Source organism: Anolis carolinensis, chromosome 1 (genome assembly GCF_035594765.1).
Source record: "Anolis carolinensis isolate JA03-04 chromosome 1, rAnoCar3.1.pri, whole genome shotgun sequence".
Classification (NCBI taxonomy): Eukaryota; Metazoa; Chordata; class Lepidosauria; order Squamata; family Dactyloidae; genus Anolis; species Anolis carolinensis.
In genome coordinates, this window is record NC_085841.1 from 146,366,563 (window position 1) to 146,385,040 (window position 18,478).

Here is an 18,478-nt window from a genome sequence, read left to right on the forward strand (position 1 = left end):
CCAGTGAGAATTGAAGTTTGCCCATGCCTGATTTAGCCCTTGAACATTGAATTTCCTCAGTTAGGAAACTCCCAGTGTTCATAGTGAGATTGTTATTCAGTCCAGTGTAGTACTAGTTGAGTATCCTTTATCAAAAATGCTTGGAACTAGATGTGTTTTGTATTTTTGGTGTTTTTTTTCTTTTTGAATATCTGTATTTCCATGTATGTACGTAAGAAGATACCTTGGAGTTGAGACCCAAGTCCAAATAGGTAATCAATGTTTCCTGTATGCCTTATACACAGCCTGATAAAACATTATATGCAATATGTTTATTAGTTTTGTGTAGGAAACAAAGTTTGTACATTGACCTATCACAAAGCAAAGGTGTCACTATCTTAGCCATCAATTTGAACAATTTTGGATTTCTGATTTGGGAATTTCAGATAAGGGACACAGTGATTACTTTACCTTTGATTCATCACCATGGATCAGATGTAGGTAGTATATCACCTTCTAGAGGTTGTCAACATGCAACCCTCATCTGTTTAAGCCTGTTTAAGCCTGCATAACTAAAGATAAGGTATGGTGGGAATTGTACCTCAATGAGATCTTCCAGGAACACACATTCTTAAACCTTGAAAGAATCTGCTTTTTGGATTTACTTTTTTAAAAATTGTGAAGTGTGCCTACATACCATCTCTTTATTCAGAGCTTCCTTTTCCATTCAAGTTCATTGCTCTTTGGGAGTGAGTCCCTGCATTTGAGAATTATTGTCTACGCATAAAATATAAGGAAAGCAACACACTTGCTTCCATTCTCCATTGGCATCTAGAGTCAGTTAAGCTGTCTGCTGAGATGTTAGGGGTCATTGGTTCTTTGGAGAGTGCCTAAGGACAGGTGAATACTTTACGTAATACTGGCATAGAGCAAGTGAAGTATGCAGAATGCCTCATGTATGCTATCTCAGGTGTCTTTTAAAGCAGTTATGTAAAAAGAGAGTGTGAGAGAGCCAAAGCTAAAGGAAATGAGGTTTTCCTAAAGTTGATGGGTAGGTTTGTGACTGCATTGAAATTTAGAGATTGTAATAGTCCCCTCAGAAAGATAGCGCAGGCTTGTTGTTGTAACCAGCCCGCGCCTGTAAGTTGTTGTTGCTGCTGCTGCTGTTGTTGTTGTTATGTAATATACCCATAACTACAATGTGATGCCAATGACTACCGCCTTGAAATAATAATTTGATCCTGAAATGGGGTCTGTTACTACATTTTGCAACTCCATTAGTAAGCTTTTGGAATGCAACTTCCTGAATCCTCTATCCGTTAGATTTCAAGAGTTGCAATTCAAAAAGTTAAATTTCCTAAGCTCTGTGTGGTCTTTAGATATTTCCATCATATTTAATGTAGGAAGACATTCACTCGTCATTCTTTACTGCAGTAATTTTTTCTTATATGAGCTTCAGTGTGTTGCACCATAAAAAAAACATTTAAAGGATGATACCAGGCAGAAATGGATGGAGGAGGCATGGGGAAAATGTTTCAAGGCATAACCCCTTCATCGCATTTCAGGGCTTGCTTAGTGTATAAACATTACATTCCCAGTTACAACAGTATTGAGAATCTTAATGGATGATAGTACCTGCAGTCTTGCAGTCAGTCATCTGTAAAGCAGATATTGTAGTCCTCCAAATATTGTTGGGCTGCATTTCCTCATTGGCCATATTAGATGGGACTAATGGCAGCTGCATCCCAAACCTGGAAAACTGGAGGTTATCCATTCCTAACACAGTTGTGCAGATTTAATTTCATATTTCTGCTTCCTCATTGAGTCCCATTTACTCAACTTGGAGAGGTTCAAAATAGAACCATATAAACCATATAGAGTTATATTACATCACAAGATTATTTTTAACTACAGCTTCTTCATTTGAGTGAAAAAGAAGTGTACTGTATATTATTGGTTTTTGCTTTGATTATGGCTTTTTTCAGTTTTGTAATGAATTTATTCTATTTGTCATCAAAAGATTATGAACCAGCAGTTCTGTTGGTTTCCTGTCTGTGGGAGGAGACTATGGCTGCATCTACATGGTGAAATCAGTGCAGTTTGAAACCACTTCAACTGCCATGGCTTAATGCTATGGAATCCTCAGAGTTGCAGCTTGCTGAGGCACCACTACTCTTTTGCAGAGAAGACTGAAGACCTTGTAAAATCCCCATGATTCCATGACATTGTGGCAGTTCAAATGATGTCAAACTGCATTAATTCTGCAGTGTAGATGCACCATGTGAGCCTTGTGTTTTCCTTTTTTCCTCTTAGAATTATATTTGCATAAATGCCCGCAATTAAAAACACACATCTTTGAGAAAAGAACATGAACATGCTTTAGTTAATGGACAAAATGTGTAAAAGTGCATATATGAAGGTGGGGAAAAATACACTCTGGTTTCCGTAGGGGAAGAATAAACAGAGTCACGCATCACAGGGCATCGCAGTAAGGGTGGAAAGAAAACTGAGTGGTTTAGGCAGAGAAACACTTGAAACTACGACTGGGAGATTTTTCTTCCTCATTCTGTTGCTGACCACTTGAGTCTTTTTCTGCACACTTGAAGAGTCCCATTGGAAGCCTTTTGGGAGGGGGTAACATTTTGGCAGATCAGATGTGTTATTATGTTCCTGTGATTCATCTGCTCCTCTCCTCCTCCCCCCCCCAAAAAAAACAACAAACAAAACAAACACCACTAGTGTAGCCTTTTGTCAGCAAATGAAAGGAGGCTGGTATTAGAGGCAATGATATTGTGCTCGGTTAGTGTAAATGTGGGATAGGGTTTCCCTGCGAAGTCAGACACTCTTCAGAACCCCCAAATTCCTTCCGGGGGGGAGAATAATGTGAACCACTGTAATTTTGAAGGAGGGGGGCAGACAAGGGGCGTCTGGGACACACTGAATATTCTCCAGAAACAGATGCTAACTTAGGAGTTTGCATTGAAGGCCTTTCTGGAAGAGGCTTAATTGATCGGGTTTTGTTACATTGCTAAAGCACCAAGTCTGAATGCACTCAAGTAATGAATGGCATATTGATAAGATTTTCAGAATGGCTTTGTTTTTTCCGGGCTTCCCTGACGGTTTCTATGGGGACAAAGACGCATTTCCCATTTGAGTGCTATTTGCTGCCCTCTGATTGCACTTCTGTGGTTTCATTCACTAGTAATGGGAAAGCATTCATAGGCAGAATAGCTTCCCTTTTTGAAAAAAAGCAATGATTCAAGCTTGGTTCCCCTCCCTTCTCCAAAGCATTAGACTAATTCAGGGCTCCACTGGTGATCTGATAGATACGTAATGCTGTCTTTCCTAGGGTCTTTTCCATCTCCAGTCTTTGAATGAAAAGGATATACTGTAATTACATTGGTCTTGACAAAAGACCTTGCACCTATGGGAACTTGTATAAAGCAGATTTCATCTAGCAGTGAAAGCCCATATTCACTGACTGATTTTAATTTCTTCACCCCTGTTTGTCACAGTTGGAAGAAAAACTGCAAACAACTGATTGTGTTTCAAATGTGAGGTTGTTCAGGGTAAGGAAATTAAAATATATTTTTTCAAATAGAATTGGTAAGGGCATATGATATACATTGTCATCCCCATATCCTCAGAGGATACCTTCCAAGATTCCTCATGGCTACCAGAAACTGTTGATAATAGTGAACCTGATATTCTGACTATACTTAGTTCAGAATCATACCATAGACCAGGGGTCCTCAAACTTTTAAAGCAGAGGGCTGGTCCACAATCCTTCAGACTGTTGAGGGGCCAAATTATCATTTGAAAAAAAACCTGAACAAATTCTTATGCACACTGCACATATCTTATTTGTAGTGCAAAACAACAACAATAACAATGAAAGACCAATACAATATTTAAAAATGAAAACAATTTTAACCAACATAAACCTATCAGGATTTCAATAGGAAGTGTGGGCCTGCTTCTGGCCAAGGAGATAGATTAATTAGGATTGTTGTTGTTGTTGTTGTTTGTCTTCAAGTCATTTCAGACTTTGGGTGAGCCTAAGCTCAAAATTATTTATTCATTTACTACATTTATTTACTACATTTATATCCCACCCTTCTCACCCCGAAGGGAACTCAGAGCAGCTGTATATACATACAATATATTATATTATTAGCATTATATATTACTATACTGAACTATACCACTATACTGTAATATTATATGTAATATATAACATATAATTAATATTATTATATGATATTATTATTAGTATTATATTGTATAAAATGATAATAATATTATTATCAATATCATATGTATATACAATATATTATATTATTAAAACTGATATAAAATATTATATTATAAATGAGGGTGGAGGCCAGGTAAATGACCTTGGAGGGCCACATCCGGCCCCGGGCCTTAGTTTGGGGACCCCTGCCATAGACAATAGCACTGGAGAACCTATAGAGGCCCACAAACACTTCTTGGAAGGGGGGGGGGTATTTTTGGATACCAAACCATAGATGTTAAGTTCATGGATACGGGTAATCTCCTTGAATTAATACTTAGACATTGCAAGGGGGTCTAGTACTACTTTTAACTATGGTAAAACAAAAATAATTGCCAGCAGAGAGTAGAAAAGGCTCTTTTGTAAAACACCACAATTGCAAGAGTCTCTGGGATTCTAGAAGCTGTAGTTAAAAAAAATTGAAGCACTGCTGGCACAAAATGGTAAACTGCCACCATTGTTAAGTATTTTCATGTTCAGAAAATGGAACAGTTATGACACATTTACTTTTTGTTTTGTGCCACAAGCTGGCCCTTTTCTTTCTTCAGATCTCCTGCAAATACCTGAAAGACCTGGGCTTTCATTTAACCTGGGCTTTGAAGGAGAGACACAAAAGCCCTTAAGGGTCTCATGGCTTTCCACCTTCATTAGAAACTGGCATAAGATGTCACCCTTTACTGCCATGATTTTTGGGATGCCTCACTCACTAGATTATGGATATGGTTATATATTTACTATTTCTAATTCTCTTGCCACTTGGATGCACATTGATAGCAACAAATATAAGGGCAATTTTTGGTTATCTTAGCACCTTCTGCAATCTCAGTGTAATCAATTTCTTGATCATGTAAAGAATCCATTGTAAAAAAAAATAACACTGTCATTCCAAGTGTCTGTTCTAGTTCCAGCTTCTGAATGAAAATGATGTTCTGTGTTTGTGTGTGTGCAAAAAGCTATACAAGCACTGGTCCTCGGTGTATTTGCCTTGGACTAATCCATGCAACAGGATGAAAACAAGGGTGCTCCTCGTTTGCTTTATCCCGTCAGAGATTATGGTGGAGCAAGGAGATAAAGGCCAGCTGTTGTTTAACGGCCTAGTTTAAACAAAATCTGCTTTCTTGTGAATGCACAGCCTTGATTCTTCTATGCAGCAGACAGTGGCTTGGGTTTTCTTTTGTAAGAATTGAATGCAAGCAATTGTGATTTTCCAGATATGGCCTTGAGAAATGTGACTAGAGACTGGCTTTCATTCAATGAATCTACTGCACATTTGGTATCAGTCGTCTTGGCAGTGAGGAGAAGAGCTGAGAAGAAGAGGATGCCTGAGCCTGCTATGTTAGCTTTTTTTGTAGAAAAAAAGCAGAAGAATGCACAGGAAATTCAGAAACCCTTTGAAACCAAAGCTAGGACCAAAAAAAAGGGTGGGTGTCTTATCTCTGCTGTAACAGGTAGCCTGTGGTGGGTGACAGTGGCAGAGATAAATGGATGTTTCAGCATGGCTAAGCCATTAACTGTAGATGAATAGAATTAGTTTTCCTCTGTGCATGTTTGGCTTTGAATGTATATTTCTTTAATTGAATGAGTTATGATAGGGATAATCAGCTTCTGGATTATTGCTGTGGTTATTGTTGTTTGGGGGGCTTTTCATTCTGTCTATACTACCAAGTTCCAACCCAACCAACTATAAAAAGGGCTATCTTGTTGAATCCCTGTCGCTGAAGGTGGGACAAATTATATGTTATGTAGTAGAGATTTCATAGAATGCAAAAATTATAGGCTTGGATTTCATGGGGTCATCAATAGGTCCAGATAACTTAAATGAGATCTTAACTATAGGGAAGACCCATAGCTCTGTGGTAGAGCATGCAAAGACTACTATGACATCACTCAAGTAGACACATCTGGAACCATAGAATGCTGGTAATCAGTGGAAATGGTCCTGAACTTAGTGGTCAAGAGATCGGACTTGGCATGATGATGTTATAAAATTTCACTCCTGGAAACAATGTTTTTGGGTGTTCATGAATTAAGAATTGCCAGGGTTAGGTTAAGGCAAAATCCAGTCCCTTGACAATAGGCGGTACCTAATAGCAATATCATTAATACACAATATCTGTGTTGATTTTTTAAAAATTTCCCCAGTTCTCTTAAGTTTTTGTGGGTGTTCTGTTTGGAAATTCTATATGCACAGTTAGCTGGCAACCTTGTGTTGTAAATTTTGCTAGATCTGCAATTCAGAATGTCATTGCAGCTGTGGATTGCTCCATTTCTACAAATCATTTTTGGAACTGGAAGAACAATCAAAACAAATCTCATCATGGATCTCTAACATTGTGTTACAGCTTACTCGTGGTAAGAAACACAGGTGAACCTGGTGCCCTTTCGACATATAGCATTTCCAGATTATATTCATGAGCCAGCCTTTGGGACATAAAGCAATTAAGAACTGGAGTTCCAAAAGCAAATATTATTTTGGAAAGTCAGAGATTATAGCCATGGCATGAAACAAAAAGTAGACCAGGGGACAGAATGGTCATACTATGTCTATAGCACAGTATGTTGGTAGCACCGTTTGTAGCATTTTCCCCTGTCCTCCACTGGCACTGTTCTATCCCCATGCTATCTTAACTACTTGGAAGGTGAACTTGTGCAGGGAACAGAGTGGAGACTATATAGATGAATCAAACAAGAATTTATTAACTGACAATAATTTTAAGAGTTTCTATCCTCCTGAGTCTTGCTACAAAGTCTTTGAGGGACAGTCACAGTTCTGGCCAAACTGAGGCTCTTGAATCTTTATTTTTTCTTATTATCTCTTGTATGCTTTTCAACTGTCTCTAAGATGGTCTCAATATTTAACTCTGACTGGACATGGATACAGCTTATACAGCTCCGACTGGATGTGCTATTTTGTAGACTTTTCGGCCTTCCTCTCTCTTCACCTTCTAGCCACGAAAAGGCTGACTTTTCCAAGAACCAGAAGTGCCTTGTCTGAGGCTCCATCCCTGAATGGATTTTTAAAGGGGCAGAGTGAGGGAGGCCTTAAAGGGAAAGCAGCTATCTAGACTGACCCCTACAGAATCATATCTACAATGCTAATTCCTCTGACTAAAAATGCCTAAAATAGGGGTAAATGAGGGTTGTCATGGAGGCACCACAGGCACTGCAAGGACGCAATGGAGATTTTATGGTATGTCAGGATTATCTATCTATCTATATATACCCATAGGTAACAGAAATGGCATTAGGCTTGGGGGTGGATTTGTCTGTTCCTGGTCTCTAGTGATGTCTTTGATTTCATGCTGTAGATTCTCTGGTTTCCTGTGCAGCCACTTCATGCCTCAAAGCCACAAACAAAGTTGCACTAAAAGGAATAAGCTGCAGTTTCTTTGTAATTTAGTTGAGAAACTGTTCCATCTTCCATTCTCTTAAGCATATTCTTCTAGAGAATATTTCTAGAATGTGCTGAACAGCGGTCCTCAGTGCACTGTTACTGTTGCCTGCAGCAGGTCATAGCCTAGAGGGATCCATCCCTCCACCATTGGTAATGTACTATTTTCTCCACTTGTAGGGTTAGTTTTACTTTGGTTGCACTATAGTGCTTTTCCATTTTTATATATATTTCACAAAGGTAGAAGAATAGCCAGTGGCAAGGGGACTCTAGGTTAGTTGTTTCACTAGAAGTTTAGTTTTCTATGTGGAAGAAAATTTATTGCATAAGTGAGCATTTAGTTACATGAGTTCCATTTGAGTTCCAGTTACATGAGTTCTGAAGTGGGATGGTCCTGAAACAAAATTAAACAAAGCAAGACCATGGACCAGTTCTGTATCAATACATACAAGCAAATATCTGGTAATTACATTTTCAGATGTTGCCATATTTGCATTCATCAGCATTCTAAACGACTAGATCCAGGAAAACTCAGGCATTGATTTTTCTCACATTTTCATGATTAACTATCTGAGGGCTCATCAACACTGGACATTTTATCCCAGTGTAAAGCTGCCCCAGAGCAACCTCTGATTCCACACGTTTGTGCCGAATCTGGGGCCATTGTCTAGGAGTGAATCTGTCTTGCTGAGGTGGCCAGCATCTCATCTTCTCCATATTGCCATCCCTTCCCAGCCACGACATCTCTGCTGATGTCAGAAGGGTACCAATGTGACCTTGATCAGTGCAGGGAAAGAGTGATGACTCCAATGCCCCATCTGGACAGCAGATTAGGACAAATGGAATCTGACCCCAAGTCTAGACCTGCTTCTTAAACTTTCCCCAATTGCAATCCCCTTCTGCCTTGGAAATTGTGGTGTGACCTCAGATATACCAGTATAAAAGAGAGATAAAAAACAAACATTTATTGATAACAAACCAGCATTTGCAAGTCTTTCTATATAGGCTGATTTTCATTTTTGGGGAGTACAGATGCAGGGTCCTCTGTAAACACTGCTAACAGATTTGTGTAAATGGGTGGTGTTCAGAAATATTTTATTGCTATTAAATTTTTCATAACTCCAACATTGAGCTAAGGAGACCTGATTTGGGTCAAGACCAACAGTTTGAGAAGCAGTGGTCTAGACTGCCCTCAAGCTACAGGATACTCCATAGAGTTTCCAACAAACTCCAGTATCCTCCGTATTTGCCCAAAGCAAGGCAACATTGTTTTAGAGCACAAAACAAAGCAAAATAAAAACCTTGGTGTTACCAGAAGCCACTGTGCATCATGGGGACACCTAGTGAGCCATTTGGAGTGAGTCTTTTTGTTTTTGCCAGTGTTGACAAGCAGACAATATCAACTCATTATTATTTCAAAAGTGATATTTAGAACCGAAAATAAATGCATATGAGAACCAGAGGTTAACTTTGATGTGATATCAGTCTGACACTGGGCAGGTTTTTGAATACAGGGGACATTATTAAAGTACATCTCAAGTACAAACTGATGGGAGACATCTGAAATAGCTATTTAAATTGGGATAACGTTCATTCCATCCTGCTAGGTATGAACCACTTATTGTAAATTATGTATTTATTACTTCCTTATCCAACAGTCTTTGCCAGAAGGACTTTCACCTTTGCTAGTAAATGTGTCTGGGTGTTTAAAAGGTTCAGTATTTGCCTGGAAGCTTTAAAAACTGTAATAATATAAAGTGTAATGTTTTTCTTTAAGACATAGAATTGAGATTCTTTTTCTTTCACTTGTGTAATATTGAACAGGGTAGCTTGATTTATTTTCTTCCCTAGCTGTTTACATACTGCTGGTAGCATACTGAACTGGCACTCATTTTTCTTTGAACACAACCTGGTGAATGAAATTCAGAGGGCGATTCATTAATAAAAATTCAGTACCAGTAGACATTAACTAAAGAGAATGTATAGTATGTTACTCTCTGTTTCTTCCTATATTTACCTGTGACAAACAACTCTATTCTCTCATCGTTTGCTTTGAGTATCTCAACAATCACATTAACTTTAGGGCTTCAGGAAAAGGAAGAGTCAGACTACCTGGGAATTTCCAAAGGCTTATTCCAGTGGTTCTTAACCTGTGGGTCCCCAGGTGTTTTGGCCTACAATTCCCAGAAATCCCAGCAAGTTTACCAGCTGTTAAGATTTCTTGGAGTTGAAGGCCAAAACATCTGGGGACCCACAGGTTAAGAAACCACTGGAGATCTAGAACTTCTCCTTACCTCTTTATCTGATGGAAGACTTTCATACTATTTCATTTGAGGTAGTCATGTCTTGTTATTATTCTTCAGTAACCCTGAGTTCTTCACTTCAGGAATTACAATTAGGTCTCTGTCATGCATGTATCTCTGTCTTGCTTCTACTCCTTGAATTTACCTAATTTCCTCAGGCTCTGATCTATGTACCATTGGAAGTCAGTATTATAACCACAAGAGATAGGACATTCTTAGTAATAAATGTTGAACATCCTGTATCCCAAATCCCCCAAAGTATAGGCAGTCCCCAAGTTTCTTTAGGTTTGTTCTTAAGTCAAATATGTATGTAAGTCAGAACAGGTACATTTTTAAGTGTAATTTGAGCCATATATATATATGTGCTTTGGATATCATAGAAAAGGGTTAACATCCTTGTGTTTCTTTTTCTGTCTGTGCCCCTGTTCAGAATAGTTCAATCCCTGTGATTGTTGGATTTTGAAAAACTTGGCTTTTTTTTTTGTGTGAACACGGAATGGCGATAAAGCTTCAGTGGACACACCTTTTCCCCATGATAACACTTTTGGTGGTGAATTTCCCTTCCAAGTTGTAGATTTCTCTCACTCCCAGTTGTCTCACCCTTATTCTTAACAATGAGTTGTTTGTAAGTTGGATGTTTGTAACTTGGGGACCGCCTGTAATCCAAATGGTGCCTGAGATAGTGACACCTTTGTTTTCTAATAGTTCAGTGTACACAAACATTGCTTCATGTGCAAAGTTATTAACTGTATTGCCTAAAATTACCTTCAGGCTATGTGTGTAAGGTGTATATGAAGCATAAATGAATTTCGTGTTTAGACTTGGATTCCCATCTCATGCACAAAATTATTAACCATATTGTTTAAAATTACCTTCAGGTTATGTGTATAAGGTGTATATGAAACATAAATGAATGTCATGTTTAGATTTGGAGTCTCATCACCAAGACATCTCATGTTGTACATATATACAAATACAGGTATTTCCAAATCTGAAAAAATCCAAAACTTCTGGTCCCAAGCATTTTGGATTAGGGATACTAAACCTGTAGTGCCAAAAACTAGCACTTCCATCCTAAGAAAACTGTTAGACTTCTTTTGTTACGACTGTCATTTTTTAAAATATAGCTTTTGTTGTCATTGGAATAATAGAGGAATTTGCACTTCTTTAAAATTTAGTTTTGGTTTATCAGTTCTGTTCTGTTTTTTTTTATCTTTGTAATACTGGTTGTTGTCCTGTGATTTTCTTTAATGCTTTTTATACTTTTTCATCTGCACTGTAGTACACATTGGCAGTGTGCATTTTGTGATCACCACAGGTTTGAGTTGGCTTGAAGCAGCATTGAATGGTAAGGGTAGAAAAACCCAGAGATAATGTGATGTCAGGCCTTGTGTCAGCGGTAGTGAGGTTTGTGTGTATGTGTGTGTTTTCCAAACTGTAAACTCTTATCTGACCAAAGGAAACATGTATTCCAGAAGAAGAAAGCCTCCCATAAATGTTTTCCACTGTCTTACAAACTGTATGTTCTCTCTAGAGCCTTATCTTCAGGATAACAATTCTGTATATCCGTGAATAGGTTATCTCTCTGAAGGCTTAAGAGTTGGTATGGGGAACTATCTTGTAGCAAACTTTTTAGCATTTCATTGATTTTTCCCAGGTCAAAAACTGGAATTGTATGGGGGCTTAGTCTAATAGTTCTCCCTTGTTTCTTACCTTGCAGGACTCGAGTAAAATTAGAGAGCCTTGAAGATGCATACATTTTGAGAGGAAATGATGACTCCCTTTCCGATAAGCATGGATGCCCAGCATATGTGAGCCCAGAGATCTTGAATACAAATGGCAGCTACTCTGGCAAGGCAGCAGATGTATGGAGTCTAGGAGTCATGCTTTACACAATGCTCGTTGGACGCTACCCTTTCCATGACATTGAGCCTAGTTCCCTCTTCAGCAAAATCCGCCGTGGGCAGTTCAGCATTCCAGAGACTTTATCCCCAAAGGCAAAATGCCTTATACGTAGCATCCTACGCCGGGAACCCTCAGAGAGGCTGACTTCGCAGGAAATTCTGGACCATCCTTGGTTTTCCACAGATTTTAATGTGTTGAATTCAGGATATGGTGCTAAGGAAGTAACGGATCAGCTGGTGCCTGACGTCAACATGGAGGAGGAAGAGGACCCTTTCTTTAACTGAGCATTAGGACTAGTGTTTGAGTGGCGCGTGGTCCAGAAAAGGCAACATTGGAGTCCTTTCTGATCCTGCAGAATTATAGTGGTGTCTTGACCTGGCTTGATAGCAAAAAGACAACTTGAAGGAGTGGTTGTTTTGTGGGTTGTTTTGCTCTTTTGTTTCAGTTTTTGGTTGGAGAAGGAATGAGCTAACATAACAAATGCAGCATGAGGATGACTAGATGGGACAAATCCTTGCTATCAGGTTAGATTGACATGGAAATAGAAAGAGGCAGCAGCATGGAGCAACAGTAACTGCTCATCTTTATGGAGCCAAGGACACTGAATCTTCATGTTCCAGTGCAGCCACTAATCCACTCCCAATTCTGTTTCATTCAGATACTTAATGGTTCCAAGTAAATAGAGACTTTTGCCTCAATTTGCATCTTGGCATCGCACTGTTAGATATATTTAACTTCAGCCATTATTCAGGGAAGGTACAATTAGCTATCATGTTGTTATATTAATTTTTGTTTCCTGTTTCTAAAATCTGATGTTTAATAATTGCAGTGGGATTAATCTTCAGGAGGGCGGGTGGGAAGAGCACAAAGGGAAGACATGGGAAGTTGGGTGCTAAGTGGAAAGTTTTATTTCATGTCTCGGAACAGCTAGTTTTGAATTCATTTCTAAAGAAGTGGCTTTGATTTTTGAGAGGAGAAAAAGATATTTGAAATGCTCTTTTCCCTTAAGGCAGAAAGGGACTGGAACTTCACAAGTTGGGTAGTATATGGTTTTGTCCCCCTTTGCTAATGGAAGGACATTTACTTTTGGGGTTTTTTGGTTTCGTGTCAGGAGCAACCTGAGTTGCTTCTGGGGTGAGAGAATTGGCCGTCTGCAGGGACATTGCCCAGGGGACGCCCGGATGTTTTGATGTTTTACCATCCTTGTGGGAGGCTTCTCTTATGCATGGAGCTGGAGCTGATAGAGGGAGCTCATCCGCGCTCTCCCCGGGTGGGATTTGAACCTGGCAGCCTTCAAGTCAGCAGCCCAACCTTCAAGTCACAAGGCTTTAATCCACTAGGCCACGGGTTTTTTTTGGGGTAAATACAATTATCTCCCCTCAGCTGATGGAAGGCTGTTTGATGCAGCAGACACAAGAACCTGAATAGTGGATGGAGATTCCTTCTCCAACCTCCTCCCATCTTCAAAGGGTGGATGACTCTTGGAGCAGTATGGAAGGTCAGTGGCATTAGGGGCTTCAGAGAAAATACAGAGCCTCCCCTTATCTTCATGCGAAGCCCCTGCTACAAATTGGAGTCTTCCATCAGCAGAACACAGCTGGATACGACCCATTCTGGAAGAGTCTGGGGTTTTGGTCAAATGGCTTTGTTGCAGGAGGCAATTACAGGTCAGCCTTCCAGATGTGTTTGCTAAGCAAATCATGATTCTCAAAATAAATAAAATAAAGCAGGCGATTTGAAATACTGGCTTCCATGGTCCCACACTGCACATAAAATGTCACCATATTTGTGGGCAGCAGTGAAAGGACATCATTTAAGGAGAGAGAAAGAATTGAAACCTAACACAGGAACCAACAATTCCTCAAGACTACCTTAAACATGAGCGGAATGGGTCTTTATTAGTAAAGGACAAGGAGAAAGAAAGAAAGACATAGAGGAGTTTTCCTTTCTTCCCTCTTAATTTTATGGAAAGGCAGTGACTTGGTTTTTTTTGTTTTTGTTTTATGAAAAGGATGCTGTTAGTTTTCTTCTCATTGACATTTTAATAAGCTGAACATTACTAGGACACAGATCTGTCTCCTAAAAAGTACACAGTAATATGCACCTTTCGTATTGTCAAGACTTTATTTATTGATGAAACTGTCACGGTTGTGATGAATTAAGCCAGTACTTCAATTACGGGTTGACTTGGGGTGACATGTTACAAGCTGTAGTTGACACGCTTTCCTTTTACTTTTCAGGTATTCCTTATCCCTGAATGACATATTTTTTACTTTTAATTTTTAGCCCTGTTCTCTCCCTTCCTTAGAGAGCTTTTGATTTAATTTAGACTGGCAAAATGATTTTTATTACTGCTTTTTATATTGCTATATGATATTTGGGGCGGGGGGACAAAACAAAACAGATCTCTTGGCATAACTATTTGTGTTTTCCAGTACCTCAGTTGTTCTGATGTTACTGCCTGTATGCGTTTTTGTGAAGTGGTCATGTTTTTTGGATAGGTACATGTGGACTCTGTAGTATGTAAATGTTACTTGAATTTTGTGCTTAATTATAGTATGTGGCATGTGCGTACAGCTACTTGGCATTTGATGTATGGATGCTATTTTGCCTGCCCTGCAGGAAGGTTTTGATCCCACTCTCAAGCAGATGGTTCATAGTTCCTTATCAAGAGACAAAGCTGCAGCTGACCTGCCTTGGTTCTATTTTGGTATCTAAGAAAATATAAAGAGTAATGTTTTTACACTCTGAAGATGGTGCTGTGTTGAGGGACTTCTTTTTTTAAAAATGTTTATTTTATAAACTTGTAGGAAGAAAGATTGGTGATGTGCATGGTGGGATTTTACTGCCTCTGGTGCTTTGTCTTGTATTTGGTTTAATGTTTTTGTCCTAATCTCTTCAATAAACAAAATTGTGCATATTTAACTAAACTCAGCTTGTGATTACTTTTTTTTTACCATGTGCATCATTCTCAGGATATGTAGTAACATTGCCCTTATTATCAAAAGATGTACAGTAGAGTCTCGCTTATCCAACCTTTGCTTATCTATCCAATGTTCTGTATTATCCAACACAGTCTGCCTCCTACTCGGATCCACAGCTATTTCTCTAGGTAGCAATGCACGGTGGGCAACATGCCCAACAACAACACAAGTGCAGGCACACTCCCAAACAAGTGGCAGACTTGTTGTAAAACATGTTTTGGTGCTTAATTTCTAAAATCATAACGTAATTTGACATTTAATGGGATTTTCCTTATCCAATATTTTCGCTTATCCAACGTTCTGCCGGCCTGTTTGTGTTGGATAAGTGAGATTCTACTGTATTAAAAATGAGTTAATTCTTAGCTAGTATGCGTAGAATTGCAGCTTCAGTTAGCTTTTTCTTTAGTGGAAGAGAAGCAGAGCTGTCACCTTACTGTCTGTGTTGCCATCTTCATTGCCAGGTGACTGTAACTCCATAGAAACTCCTGGCTATTGCTGGCATTCTATACCTGAACTTCACCATTCACTGATGAGTGAATGGAAAAAACAATGTGACAGTGTCTCATGTGGACCCGATTCTGCTGTCCACTGCACTAAAGCTATGGGGTTGTTTCAGAGTTTCAAGCAAATCCCAAGCCTCCAACTTTTCGTAATGCGGGGCTAAAATTGTCTCCGCATTAATAAAGCACTGAGCTGCTGAACTTGCAGACCGAAAGGTCCCAGGTTCAAATCCCGGGAGCGGAGTGAGCGGCCGCTGTTGGCTCCAGCTTCTGCCAACATAGCAGTTCGAAAACATGCCAGTGTGAGTAGATCAATAGGTACCGCTCCGGCGGGAAGGTAACGGCGCTCCATGCAGTCATGCCGGCCACATGACCTTGGAGGTGTCTACGGACAACGCCAGCTCTTTGGCTTAGAAATGGAGATTAGCACCAACTCCCAGAGTTGGACACAACTGGACTTAACGTCAGGTGAAACCTTTACCTTTACCTAGACACACTCTTTATTGGGTTTGTTGAAGGGGCTGCTAATGATAATGATTATGCCCAATATCTGCCTACCTACAGCAATATCTGCCTACCCACAGATAGTACCATCACTTAAAGTATAAGTACATGTCCTTTAAAGATATACTTCCTCTGTGTACTTTTATAACACAAGAGCACACCACCATTGCCACTCAAGCAACAGTTGCCTTTGGTTGGAAAGAGCAAACAAAGTGAGAAGATAACAAATGGTATGAATACCTAGCTGATTTTATGCTTCAGGATTATATCCTTGAAAGGAGAACTAAATATATATCAGGCCGAATCAAAAAGAATTGGGAGCTGAAATGGGGAAGATTGATAAAGTCAAAGGACAAAGAAAATATAAAGAATTGAATCATTCTCTACTTAACGATTGATCAATTAAAATAATATCTGAATGAAAGAAAGTACTGTTCCCAGAGGGAGGGGTGAAAAACTACTTGACATAAATGGGAGATAAAAGTGGAACTAGCAAGTGTAATGTTACCGAGAATATGTGATTGGATGTGTATGTTGATGGATTTTGTTGTTGTTTCGCTGGTATCTACAATAAAAACATATTAAAAAAAAAAAAGCACACCATCCCTATGATTCCTTTGGTGGCTTTTGGTTAAATTTGGCGTGTTTTCTTACAGTTTCTTATTGTTCTTCAGAAAAGCAGTAAAAAAGGTTTCATTAATGTGTAAACTTGGAAAGACATTTATTTTAAATGCATTCAGAGCTTAAATCAACTTAAGCACTTTCCACTTATTCTCCTACCATAAATGTGCTTTATTTTCAGAACCGATTAAAAAAATAATAAAGCACAGCTTCAGTGAGATGATTTGAATCTTCCAGCTTCCCAAATTCTTCCTCCAGTCCACCTCTTTTCTTTGCAGCCTATGTGAGCAGCTTCTGTTCTGTTTGGGTGGAAATAGTTAGAACTGTGCATGTTTCCTTTGCACTGCCAATAATTATATAAAAACGTGGATGACTAATGGTTGCTCATTTGCAGCGAATTATATTAAACACTGGCCTGCTTCGTGCTGGTATGAAGAAAACCACTTTGATGAAAGGAGCCAATTTCCTAATAGGAGGCCAAGAGGCTGATTGTAAATGGCTTCTGCTAACCTGCACTGAACTTTCCTTGTTACACATGAACCAAAGGTTACTGGACTGGTAAGATTTTTTAAATAGCTGTATTATATATCTCCAAATGTTCTTTGGGGATTTTCTCACACGTAGGTCTAGTATGACAGTAGTGTCGGATGGTCCTAATTTTCCCCAAGCATTTTGACAGAAATGTTTGTATGTGTAATTCAGCACTGTCATCATCAGTCCCAATACATGGAATAGTGAATGGAAATTAGTTTTGACATCTAGGGGCAGATGTATTGTTTTGCTTCCCAAGCTGTAATCAAATTGAGGCAGCTACTAGGATTTGGTTCGAACAGCAATATTTAACAATGAAAATTAAATTATTGGTGACTCTCCACGTTTGCAGGTTTCACTTTTGTGGATTTGATGATTTGCAGATTTGATTAATATGGTCTTTCAAGGAATCTCTAGGTCCTCCAATGTCTCTCTATGGCTACTTCCTGCAGAAGGTGAGAATAGATTTTCACTGGAGAACCTAGACATTTCTGGAAAGTTGACTATTTCACTAGCTCCAACTATCACCATTGGAAACAAAAAGCCAAAAGACCTTATTGTGCTCTGAATCCTAAGGAAGACATGGCCTGATGGCTCTTTCTCATTACTTCATTAGCAAAAGTAGTATTCTTAAAATATGTAGCAGAGTGGGGCATTCTCCATGTTCTTTCTCATCTGTCTTATTGGCCTCTTCTTACAGCCAGTGGATAAATGGTGGAAACGATATATGCAACTGCAAAAACCATGCATAGATCTGAGTCGAGGGACATAAGCATGGTTCCCATGTTGCTAGGGTATTGAGAGGAGGCCCCTAAAATCCATAAAACAACAAATGAAGAGTTATGCCATTGGGGGCAAAAACAGCAGTATCATTTTCGGTGTTCCTTATTGTGGGAACTTGGAAGGTAGGTAGATGATACATTTCACAGTTGTCCAGCCCTGCCATTTCACTAAAAGTAACTGAATAAAGATCCCACCCCCTTCACCCATTTTCACCCATTCCTTCATGGTAAGCCTTATGCTTGCTATAACTTTTATGATTGCTGGCACACTGCCTGGTGTCATGTACTAACCACACTGTCCATATTCCAAGCTCATCCCCTTCACTTTGCATTGCAGTGATTGAAGAGTGATAGTGCAGGACATATCAATGAAAAAAATTCTCATGACGCTGGGATTGTTGGATTTTAATGGAAAGTGCTTCTATATAGAAGTTTAATGTCAGATTATCCATGATCATTTGTATGGAATTTTAGTAATAGCAGCACTCTTGCACTAACTTACTATTATCATTGTATTAGCAGTGTAGTATTTAGTTTAGATCTTCCCTAGTGCATAATTCTGCTAATTTGTCTAAAGCAGGATTAGAATTAGCTAGCCCTCCAGAGCTTGCAAGTTTCAACAGCCCTATCTGACTAAGCCAATGGTAAGAAGAGTTAAACTCCAACTACATCTTTAGGACTTGG

At 39.1% G+C, this 18,478-nt stretch overlaps 1 protein-coding gene across 1 annotated transcript in view; it reads left to right on the forward strand.

Moving 5' to 3' along the window:
• The window catches only part of trib2 (tribbles pseudokinase 2), a 30,863-nt gene extending 16,061 nt beyond the window's left edge, over positions 1-14,802 (forward strand). Inside the window, exon 3 of the mRNA XM_003215418.4 lies at positions 11,688-14,802. Within this exon, the coding sequence (XP_003215466.1) occupies positions 11,688-12,156 (469 nt within the window). The 3' untranslated portion in view covers positions 12,157-14,802. The remainder of the gene's footprint in view (positions 1-11,687) is intronic.
• The last annotated feature ends 3,676 nt before the right edge of the window (positions 14,803-18,478 follow it).